The sequence below is a fragment of the Juglans microcarpa x Juglans regia genome, chromosome 1D (genome assembly GCF_004785595.1).
Source record: "Juglans microcarpa x Juglans regia isolate MS1-56 chromosome 1D, Jm3101_v1.0, whole genome shotgun sequence".
In the NCBI taxonomy this organism is placed as follows: Eukaryota; Viridiplantae; Streptophyta; class Magnoliopsida; order Fagales; family Juglandaceae; genus Juglans; species Juglans microcarpa x Juglans regia.
The window spans coordinates 25,130,161-25,141,802 of NC_054594.1; the positions used below are offsets into that span (position 1 = coordinate 25,130,161).

Here is an 11,642-nt window from a genome sequence, read left to right on the forward strand (position 1 = left end):
GATCCAGATCGATGAGAGGTAGCCAGATTTGAAGAGAGCCGATGAGATTTGGGAGAGGAGCCTTGTCCCGTGGGCAGCAAAGAGATTTCTCTCACCCAAAGGCAAGAAGACTTACCTCTCGATAGGCGAGAAAACTCGTGACTAGAAGGTGCAACCAGAAGGCGCAAAGATTTAGTGATAAGGCTTTAGGCAGTTAGGTTGAGCAACTAATCTAAACAACCAACTTAAAAGACCCAATCTAAATGACATTGTGGACAACAACTAGAAAAGACGAAAGGAGTCTTTCATCACGGTCGGGAGTCTTTCCACTCGGTAGGCAAGGAGAGGGTCGTGTGGTCTTTGTGACCTCCACGCTGTTCATTTGTGATCTCTACGCCAGTTATATTCAGCGCACATAACATCTACTCAGTAGGATAATTCATCCCGACTAGGATCAACTTATGTTGACCACCAAATTTGAGTTCCGCAATCAATCTGTTGGCGACCAAATCCTTCCAAGCTCCACAATTCAAGTCACATATCACTAAATTTTCCATTTTAGATAATCTCGTTATTCTTGGAATAATTTTTTTATGTTAACATTGATCTTAAGAAACAATTTTCCAGATTTTCAGGCTAGATTGTAGCCACAGTTATCTTGTTTCTATATTTGAATTTCGACATCTATTTAATCTCGACTTGTGGGATGAATAGAGAGGAGTTCTGAATCAGAGTCAAGAGATTTTATGTTTTAGAGTCTGAGTCTGAGTTTAGAGTTCCAAAATTTATTCTTTAAGTGTTCTTTCGAGAAGGTGGAAACTTGAGGGCAGAAGCAAGAGCCGCATGCTTCATCAACAAAGTTTAACAACGAACACCAGTTTTATTTTTTTTCTTTTCAATTCCATTATGAACTAATTCTATTTTCTAGAGCTTTGATGTAGCCTAGCATTGAACACACAGTTTATATTTCAAGTTATTTTATTTTTAATATTTCTATGATTGAGTGTTTATGCCTTGTTCTTAATGCTTACAATTTTCTAGCTAACTATTGTTCGATCTTTTGGATTGCAATGAGACCAAAATGTGATTTGTGATTAAAATTCTAGGATTAAACAACATTAGTTGAGTGAAAGCAGATATGCTTTACTGCGACTAGTGTGATCTTCATGAAAAATCTAAAAACCTTAATGAGCCTCTAATTAGTGAAATTCACATAGAGATATGGAGTTATTAGTTGGTAATATTTTTGGTATTGTTCAAGAGAAAATATTGAATAGTTAAGGGATTTTTATCATCAAATTGAGATAATTGAGATTCTATAAAAAATAAGAATAAATTGTATGAGATTTACTAGGTGAAGTCAAATGCTCTAGATCTATTCTTATTATTTTTAAAATCTTAATTTTAATGTTCGTTTCTTCAGTTTAATTTAGATAAACCATTCTTTAAACTTCAATTTTTTAAATAGAAATTAATTTAGTCAATTTTAATACTCAATAGTATAATTATTCCATGTGGGTTCGATAACCGTTTTCTTTAAAACACATTTATTACTTGTTACAATTTTGTGCACTTGCAGATATAAAGAGAACAAGGCATACAATAAGGTGAAGAAGAAAGAGGTCGCCGAGATTGAAAGAACTTTATATCGGATCAATAAAGAAAAGAAGAAAGAGGTTGCCACCTCCAAATTTAATATGGCCAACCAGGAGTATAAGGTGTTCAGAGATTATGCTATTACCACATTGGTGGCGCAGATGGCAAATCTATCACAACAAATACGTAAGATGAACCATAATGTTATTCAAACTAAGGTTGTTTGTGATCATTGCACGAGAAATCATTCAAGTGTAGATTGCCAAGTGAGGAATCCTTTTGTCCAACCGGGTTATGAACAAGCCCATTAATTGTCTAATTTCCAACGGCAAAATAATTCTTATTCAAACACGGTCAATCCTGGATAGAGAAATCACCCTAATTTTTCATGGAGTAATAATTTTTCATGGAGCAATAATCAAGTGCCTGCTAGACCACCTCAACAGTTTCCACAACAAGAGAAGAAGTCGACACTTGAAGATATGTTTATGCAGTACATGCAAAAGACTGATATGGCAATGCAAAAGGCTGATATGGTGATCCAAAACAACTCAGCTTCAATCCACAATCCTGAGGCACAAATCGGTTAGTTCTTAAACATGCTTACCGAGAGGACAGCATGGACTTTATCGAGCAACATTGTGACCAATCTGAAGGAACATGTCAAAGCCATAATATTGAGAAGTGGGCGGACATATGACCAGTCGGTAAAAACCAAGCGAGATGAAGAAGCTGCCAAAAATTTGGAGTCTGAGAAGGAGGAAATCGAGGACAAGGTGACAGAAACCAATCGCGAGGCGACCGAACAACAAGCTGAGAAGACTAGAGAAAATAAAGGAGCTGCAAAATCTAAGAAATACAGGGAGTTTATTTATGAAACTTATTCTCCTTCAATTTATAATCCACCAATTCCTTGTCCACAGAGATTAAGAAAAAATAAGATTGATAATCAGTTATCTCTACAATTGGCGACCGAGGAGAGTAGTGCAATTGTAAAAAAGAAGTTACCTCCTAAGAAACTAGGTCTTGGAGAAGCAAAGCCGACCATCATCTCTCTACAGTTGGTGGACAAATCCATTAAATACCCGAGAGCACTCATTGAAGACGCACTGGTGAAAGTTAATAAGTTCATCCTCTTGACCGACTTCATTTTACTCGATATGGAGGAGGACAAGGAGATCCCTTTGATACCAGGCCGACCTTTCCTTGCGACAGGGAGAACTTTAATTGATGTCCAAAAAGAGAAACTCATTTTGAGGGTTGGCGAGGAGAAGGTCACTTATGAGGTATTTAATATATGGAAGTCCCTTTCGAGGTATATTCTTGTTTTGAAATAAGCGATCGAGATGTGGTCATGGCCGATAAGACTTATGGAGCTAAATTCTCAAAACTACCACGTAAGGAGCCACCCAAGTTTGAACTCAATCCGCTTCCATCAAATTTAAGAAATGAAGAAGCCAGGGAGATTTCTAAGGGGTACACGATTGCATCTTCAAGGAAAATATTCAATTGAAAGACCAAAAAAAAATAGGGAAGCATCTCTTACCTTCTCTCATTCTTTACTTTACTTTTTCTTCCTTTTTACCCATTGAGGACAATGTGATATTTAAATTTGGGGGGAAAGGATATTATTTTATTTTTAAAAAAAAATAATAATAATAATAATAATAATAAAATAACAGTAATAAAAATAATAATAATGATGATAAAAACAATATGGTTTGATGAATAAAAAGCCTATGATAAGAATATGATTGAAATTTATTATAATTTTTAGGAAAAATTCTCATTGCTTAAGTCTAGTTGTTAATTCTTTACTTGATTTTACTTAATTTGATATTTCCTATGTTCAATAAATGTCTCTTATGATCATTAATTGTTTTGAGTACCTAGTAAAATTTTATATGAGTTTGTATAGTCTCAACTTACTCTAGAAATTGTTTGATTATACTCGAGGTAAAATTCTAGACAGAATATTACTAAGAAAATGATTAAGGCATTCTTTGGACCAATTGAGCCTTTCAAGTTTACCAGTTTGTTCTCTTTATCTCTAGTCGCCCCTTTGAGCTTTATTGAAATATATTTTGATCTTATATTTTTCTTCCTTGTTAACCTCATATTCCCTATCCTATTTGAGCTTAAATACCGATTTCCTTTCCTCTCAAGAGAACTAATCTTACACAAAGTCACAGACTCACAAGAGTATGAAAGGTAAGAGAGACAAGTAAAGTAATTATAGCAATATTATCAAAATCATAAGTTTAAGATGTGAAGAGTCAACTCGTCTGCTGTGTGGCCAACAAAAAAAGGCCAACAAGAGTCATCCACAATGGCAGTCGAACTGGTATGGAATATTTTCTATAAAAAAAAAGAAAATCCGATCTGCTGAATAGAGGGGTAAAGAGAGAGATACTTGAAAGTACAATAAAGAGAGGTATGTTGAGAGATTTACAATGATTGAGAAGAGATGTTTGTGTTAACAGTGAGAATGCTCTATTTATTCTGTTGATGTTCAAACTTAAGTTCTCTTGATTTGTTTGAATCCTACATTTTCTTTGTAGCCCTCACCCTACCCTTACATTACAACCTTAATAAAGACCTATTGATCCCTGGTGATAATTTCTGTTTTACATTAGTGTAGAGTGATTTGAAAAGCAAGCATATGGAGTTTTTAGAAATCCATAACTTATTTACTTGTTAACATAAAACTATCCAGGGAGCTAATGATAAAGTGAGAATGATGGGTATGCATGAACGTGGGGATGAATAATACGGTGGAATTGAGTTTTGAATTAACTTTTGGATTTGATTGATCTTGTATGATTCCTATGAATTATAGACTTTAGACAATATTTGAGGCAATAAATTTTGTGAATCAAACCAATGCTTATTTTAATTGTCTTTTTTTCTTCTTTACTCAAGGGCGAGCAAAGCTTAAGTTTGGGAGTATTTGATAAATGTTATTTTTATGTAATTTTTATTACTCTTTTATTTATGAAGTGTCATTTTCCCTTCAATACTATTGATTTTATTTTATTTCTATATTTTTTCATTTATTTTCTTGAATTTGAAGGAATGAGAAGATTTAGTGCAAAATGAGAGCATTTTGGTACAAAAGAAGAGACTATGGATCCAGACCAATGAGAGACAGTGAGATTGGAAGAGAGCTGATAAGATTTGGGCAAGGAGCCTTATCCCGTGAGCAGCAAAGAGATTTCTCTCACCCAAAGGCGAGAAGACTTACCTCTCGGTAGGTGAGGAGACTTGGCAACAAGACTCTGGGCAGTTAGATTGGGCGACTAGTCTAAACGACCAACTTAAGAGACCAACCTAAATGACCTCGTGGGCAACAACTAAAAAAGACAAGAGAAGTCTTTCATCTCGGTCGGGAGTCTTTCCATTCGGTAGGCGATGAGAGGGTCGTGTGTTCTTTATGACCTCCACGCCCGTTCGTTTATAACCTTCTCGCCAGTTATATTTAGCGTACACGGCGTCTACTTTGTGGATAATTTCTCCCGACCAGGATCAATATGCTACTGACCACCAAATCTGAGTTCCACAATCAATCTATTGTCGACCAAATCCTCCCGAACTTCGCAAATCAGGCCGCATATCACTAAATCTTCTATTTTATATAATTTTGATATTCTTGAGATAATTTCCTTTTATGTTAACATCTATTTTTAGAAACTACGTTCTAGATTTTTAGGCTAGATTGCAGCCGCATTTATCTTGTTTTCATATTTGAATTTCGACATCTATTTAATCTCGACTTGTGGGATGAATAAAGGGAGTTCTGAATCGGAGTCAAGAGTTTTTATATTTTAGAATCTGAATCTGAATTTAGAGTTCCAGAATACCAGTTTTATTCTTTTTCTTTTCAATTTTATTATGAACTAATTCTATTTTCTAGAGGTTTGATATAGCTTAGCATTGAATACACAGTTTATATTCCAAATTATTTTATTTTCAATATTTCCATGATTAAGTGTTTATTCCTTGTTCTTAATGCTTACAATTTTCTATATAACAATTTGTAACACCTCCTTTCCGTAGGATAGAGATATTACTAACATTCATAACATAATGACCGGTAAGGAGATTCATATCCTAAAATACCTCATTTATTGAAATTCATAAAAATATTAAAACTGAATTGAACATGATTGTTTCGAAAATTGAACGTAACGTAAAAGAACATACCTAAACTAATCCTATGAGTGACATAAAAGAAATCTAATTCTTGTGTGAATATCACTTATTCCTTCCTAAGTCTTTATACTAGGTTTATTTCTGGCCATCCAGCTCTGCGTCATTATAGACACAATCTGCGAGAATTAAACATGGAAGAAAACAAGAAGACAAACTAAAATGAGTCGAATACTCAGTAAGTAGCACATCATACCGTAAAATATAATCTGGCCTAGCATGGACTTAATTTCTGAAGACTCTTCACAACATATTTACACCATCACAGATTCACAATCATACACATAACATAACTTTCTGAAAACTTTGCATACATATACATATCATCACAAATTCACATGGTATATATATATATATATTCATCATTAACATAAGCGGAAACATACATAATCATGGCAAATATGTAACGCGAATGCATAATAACTTGTTTATCTTGTTTTAACATAGAGTGAAACACGATTGGGTCTGTGTTTCACTTAACTGAATAACATGAAGTGAAATACGCTTGAGTCCGTGTTCCACTTAACTGAATCATGGAGTGAAACACGCTTGGGTCCGTGTTTCACTTCACTGAATAACATGAAATGAAACAGGCTTGGGTCCGTGTTCCACTTAACTGAATCATGGAGTGAAACACGCTTGGGTCCGTGTTTCACTTATCTGAATAACAAGAAGTGAAACACGTTTGGGTTCGTGTTTCACTTAATTGAGTAACATGGAGTGAAATACGCTTGGGTCCGTATTCCACGTAACTGAATCATGGAGTGAAACACGCATGGGTCCGTGTTTCACTTAACTGAATAACATGGAGTGAGACATGCTTGGGTCCGTGTTTCACTTAACTTGTGGTTAACCACGCTTGAGTCCATGGCACTGTCTTAAAACTTCTTATCTTTCTTATTGCATGAGAATCCATTAGGCTTCATGAATTTTCTTAACATGGCATTTTCTTGTACATGACATACATAGCATAACATGACATTTTCTTGTACATGACATAGCAGAACATAACATAACATAACATGATCTGAACATTATATGACATTCTATGGCATACATGATCTAAGTACTACATGAACATGACATACATGATCTAAGTACTACATGGCATACATGATCTAAGTATTACATGAGCATGGCTTGCATAATCTGGCTATTCTATTACATGGCTTACTTGACTTGAATTACTACATGAACATCTCATGACTTTCATATAATCTTAGTAACATTCAATCAATCAAACAAATTCATTCATTCAAGCATAATCTCATATTTCATCAAGATCGTGAAAAGGAATCTAACCTTGACTTGTCTCTTAGCGTAACATAGATAACCATCATAAGCATATCATATTTTCATACATAACAATATTATGTATACATAACAATAATAACAATCATATTCACAGTACGCATGCATTTGTATGATCAAACTATTTACCTCTCAGCGTTGTTTCCTGATTTCCAACTTGTAACGCATTACCTATAGAAGTTACTAGATGTTACTAATTTCCTAGTAAAACGTGTCGTAATACTCTACGTAATTAAATATGTATAATGGAATTTTAACTAAAATAATAAACTCCATAATATATGCTTTAAAATCCTTTAAATACCTTTTATAAAAATTGTGTCTACAAGCTCATAATTATTCAATTAAGAACTTGGCCTACTTGATTATCAGCCCAGCCCCAACTAGAGAAAACAACCCACGTAATATTACTAAAACAATTTCTGTAAACACAATCAGCCCATCTTAAACCTCAAGCCCGCATGAAATCAACCCACTTATCCTAGTACTACAGTTTCTGAAATAAATCAAGCCCCCACCAGATTTAAAAACCAGTTAAGTTACAACTAAGCCCAGCCCCAATAGAACTCAGCCTAGCAGAAAGGGTATTTTGGGAGAACAGAAACAAAGAAATAAAGAGAGAAAATGGGCTTACGGGAGAGGAGACTGTGCGATGCTCACAGAGAGAGGGTTGAGTGCGACGGCGGCTCTGGGTGGCTGGGAGTGATCAGGGACAAAACTGGCAGGTCCCTATGGTGGTGCGACACCGAGAGAGAGAGAGAGCTTAGAGAGGGAAGCTGTCAAGATTGACAGAAATAAAGGGAGGGGAGGGTGGTGGACGACAGTGGCTTACCGGAAAGGAGTGGGCTCGACGGGGTTGGGCTGGTCGGCGATCTATGTGGCCGCCAAGAGGTTGTGCGATGTTTTCTAGAGTGATCAACGGTGGCTGGCCACAACACCCAGTGACTTTGGTCATTAATGACAGAAGGAAAAACGACAGGAAAGACTTAAACGGCGATGACGTACGTCGAGGTGGGGGGAAAACCCACCATCGGCAGCTTCTGTGGTAATTTCCGACGAGGTGGCTAACTTGGTTGAGGGAGTTGGGTTCTCGATTTGCAAGAGTTGCTACGGTGGCTATGTGTATAAGGTTTCTTGGTTTTTTGCTAAGGGTCTTGTGGGTTTTATAAATGAGGTGTAGGAAGCTATCGTGAGTGATCTGGAGGGGTTTGAGTTTGACTAAACTTTGAAAAACTACTCCCACAAGGAAAGGAACACTTGAGAGGATATTAGAGTTTTGAAGTGTTTGAGTTAGGAATAATTTCAAATCAGGAACTCCCAGACCAAACAGAAAGAAAAAAGATGCATATAGTAGAGAAATTCTATTCAAAACAAATTACTATCCCCAACATATCTAATAAAATAATAACAATAAAGATAACCATAAAATAGTAGTAGTAGTAGTAATAATAATAAAAATCACACCTTTGGGGCCGGGGTGTTACACTATTGTTCGATCTTTTAGATTGCAATGAAACTGAGAAGTGATTTGTGATTAGAGCATTAGGATTAAACACCATCAGTTGAGCGAAAGCAAAGATGATTTACAATGACTAGTGTGATTTTCAAGAAAAATTCAAATAACTTAATGAGTCTCCAATTAATTAAATTCACATAAAGATATTGAGTTATTAGTTTGATATATTTTTAGTATTGCTCGAAATAAAATATTGAATAGTTAAGAGATTCTTATTATCAATTTGGATAATTGGGATTCTATAAAAAGGAAGAATAAATTTTGTGGGATTTGCTAGGTGAAGTCAAATGCTTTAGATCTATTCTTATTATTTTTAAAATCTTAATTTTAATTTCTTTTCTTCAGTTTAATTGAGATAAACCATTTTTCAAATTTTAGTTTTCCAAATAGTAATTAATTTAGTCAATTTCAATACTCAATAGCATAATTATTCTCCGTGAGTTCAATAACCGTTTTCTTTAAAACACTTCACTCTTGTTACGATTTTGTACACTTACAGATATATTTTTATACGAACAATAATATTAAGTAAGGTTAACAGCATGTGGGAATTCACCAAAATTTAGAGCATGAAGGAAAATAGTAGATATAGAATTATCAATTTGAGGCCAATACTGCTAAAAGAATAAAGGGTGCATTCCATCAGGTCCTGGGGCCTTCGAATGGTGCATTTCTTTCAAAGCTCTATTGATTTCATCCACAGAATATGGTTTAATGGTCTGCATTCATCTCCACTATGATTTTGCTATCAATGTTATCAAGCACATGAGGTGCATTTCAAGTACCTACAGAGGAAAACAAAGAAGTGAAATGGTTAATGATAAGTTGTCACAGTGCTCTCCTTCATGCCAATTTCCTCCTTCTTCCATGAGTTTAATGATTATGTTCCTTTCATCTTTGAGATGCTTTAGCATGGAAGAACTTTGTGTTTTGATCACCCTCAACTAACCACAGGGCTTGAGATCTCTACTTCCACATTACTTCTTCCCTACTTAAACATTTATGAACTTCTTCATATGCTGCATTAACTTCCTCAGAGTTTAGTCCAAGGGGGTCCTTTTGTTGCACTAGCTTAAGATTCTATCTGGCTTTCTGCATATTAGATTGTATTCTACCAAACTAAACTTTATTCCATTTTTGCAATTTAGCATAACAACAAGAGATGCTTGACATAACATCCTTTAAGCATGACTGATTACTAAGCAGGTTCCAAGAATTCTTCACAATCTAGCTACACCTATCTTCCCCTAACCACATAGCCTCAAACCTGAAAAGTTTTGTCCTTCTTCTTAGTAGGACACCCATAATATCTTCCCACATTGGTGAGTGATCTGAATAAGAGGAAAAACCATGAAATACAGCAGCCCTTTCAAACATGTTGCACCAGGATATATTCCCCAAAAATCTGTCCAACCTTTCAGATACCAAAGCTGAGTCCTCCCTTTTATTACACCATGTGTATCTAGGGCCACTAAACCCTAGATCCTTCAGGTTGCAATAAGATAATAACTCACAGAAATCTAACATTTGCTAAGCAGGTCTATCCCTCCCTCCCTCCCCATTTTTCTCCCTGGGTAAGGATCTCATTAAAATCACCAAATACATGCCAAGGGTCTAAATTACCTCTAGACAGCCCTCTTATAAGATTCATGTTTCTATTCTTTGAGAGGCCTCAAGTTGGCCATAAATACCAGTTAAAAACCATTGGTTTGAATCTTCCTCCACCTGTGCATCAATATGAGAAGAAGAGTAACTGATTACTTCTAACTTAACTTCTTTTTCCATAAAAGTGCCAATCCACCACCATGGCATGAGATATCAACTGTTAAACAGTTTGCATACTTTAACTTTACATAGTTCCATTTTAGTAGCTCTAAGTTAATAAACAAAACTTCGGGATCTTCTCTTCTAATTAAATCAGCAAGAGTTCGAATACCTCGCAGGTTCTCAAGCCCTCGGGTATTCCAGCTTAGGATCCTCATGGGCTCGATGGGGTTGAACATCACCCACCACCGAATCAATTGGAGTAATACCATCTATTTCCTCACCCAATTTCCCCTTATTTTTCAACATTTTAGACACTCTAGGGACCTCCACTCCAAGGATTGAAGCAGGGGCCTTTTAGCACCACTTTGAGAATCAAATTTAAGTTTTTCATGCATACGAGGATGTTTGAGCTGTTTCCGTTTACGTGAACTAGTGACCGGTTGTTGGATTACATCCAAAGAATCTTCTGTCCCACCAACTTGTGTCTCAAACCCAGCTTCTCCAGTAGTTACTGAAATACCCCCATAAAAAACAATAACCTCAAAGACCCCCAACAAACAGGTATCTTTTGAAACTCCCTTTTTATCACCACATACCCCACAAAGATCAGAACCCGGATTTTTTGCCTCATAATAAACTGAAAATAACTGCTTGTGACATCTAACTTGATTTGGATTGGCCCCATGGTGTAATTGGTCTGAAACATACTCAGAATTTGTATGATCTGCTGAAACTTCCATACAACGGTTACTCTCAGAATCACCGGAGGCCTGACCTCAGATTGCACCGGTGAGCTTCGCTGATCATGTTGTTGGTGGAAGCAACTCAGACCAGGACTACCTGATCCCCCTGCACGGAGCCAAGGACCATAGGGAAATTCAGAGACTTTTAATGAATTCATAACCTCCTCCCAAAGATCACAGTCACAATGACTATGTCTAATCAAACCACAAATTAGGATGACGTTTGTAACTGAAATTCACACAGACTGTCTGAGAGGAGCCCACACAAACCTCTTCCATGTAAAAGTGGTTTTGACACATCAATGCAAACCCTGATATGCATAAACTCACCCCAAGCCTTTTCATCAGGTTCAAAATCTATTTCCACCACCGTCCCTATAGCCATACCAATAAGGTTTACCATTGTATCATTCCGAGCCATAACAGATAGGTCATGTATGCAGACCCAAAACAGAGCCTCCGTAAGATGAATTTGGTGAGTTCACTTCAATCCGTCCACATCATTGGTTAGAACGAGTTGC

General features: G+C 36.1%; 1 protein-coding gene across 1 annotated transcript; it reads left to right on the forward strand.

Annotated features, from left to right (window-relative positions):
* The first annotated feature begins 2,174 nt into the window (after nt 1-2,174).
* Nucleotides 2,175-2,912, forward strand: LOC121245791. The gene has a single exon (XM_041143659.1). The coding sequence runs from the start codon at nt 2,175-2,177 to the stop codon at nt 2,910-2,912; it is 738 nt and encodes a 245-aa protein (XP_040999593.1).
* The last annotated feature ends 8,730 nt before the right edge of the window (nt 2,913-11,642 follow it).

Coding starts and splice junctions, on each gene's coding strand:
- LOC121245791 (XM_041143659.1), top strand. CDS start 2,175: ATGCTTACCGAGAGGACAGCATGGACTTTATCGAGCAACATTGTGACC.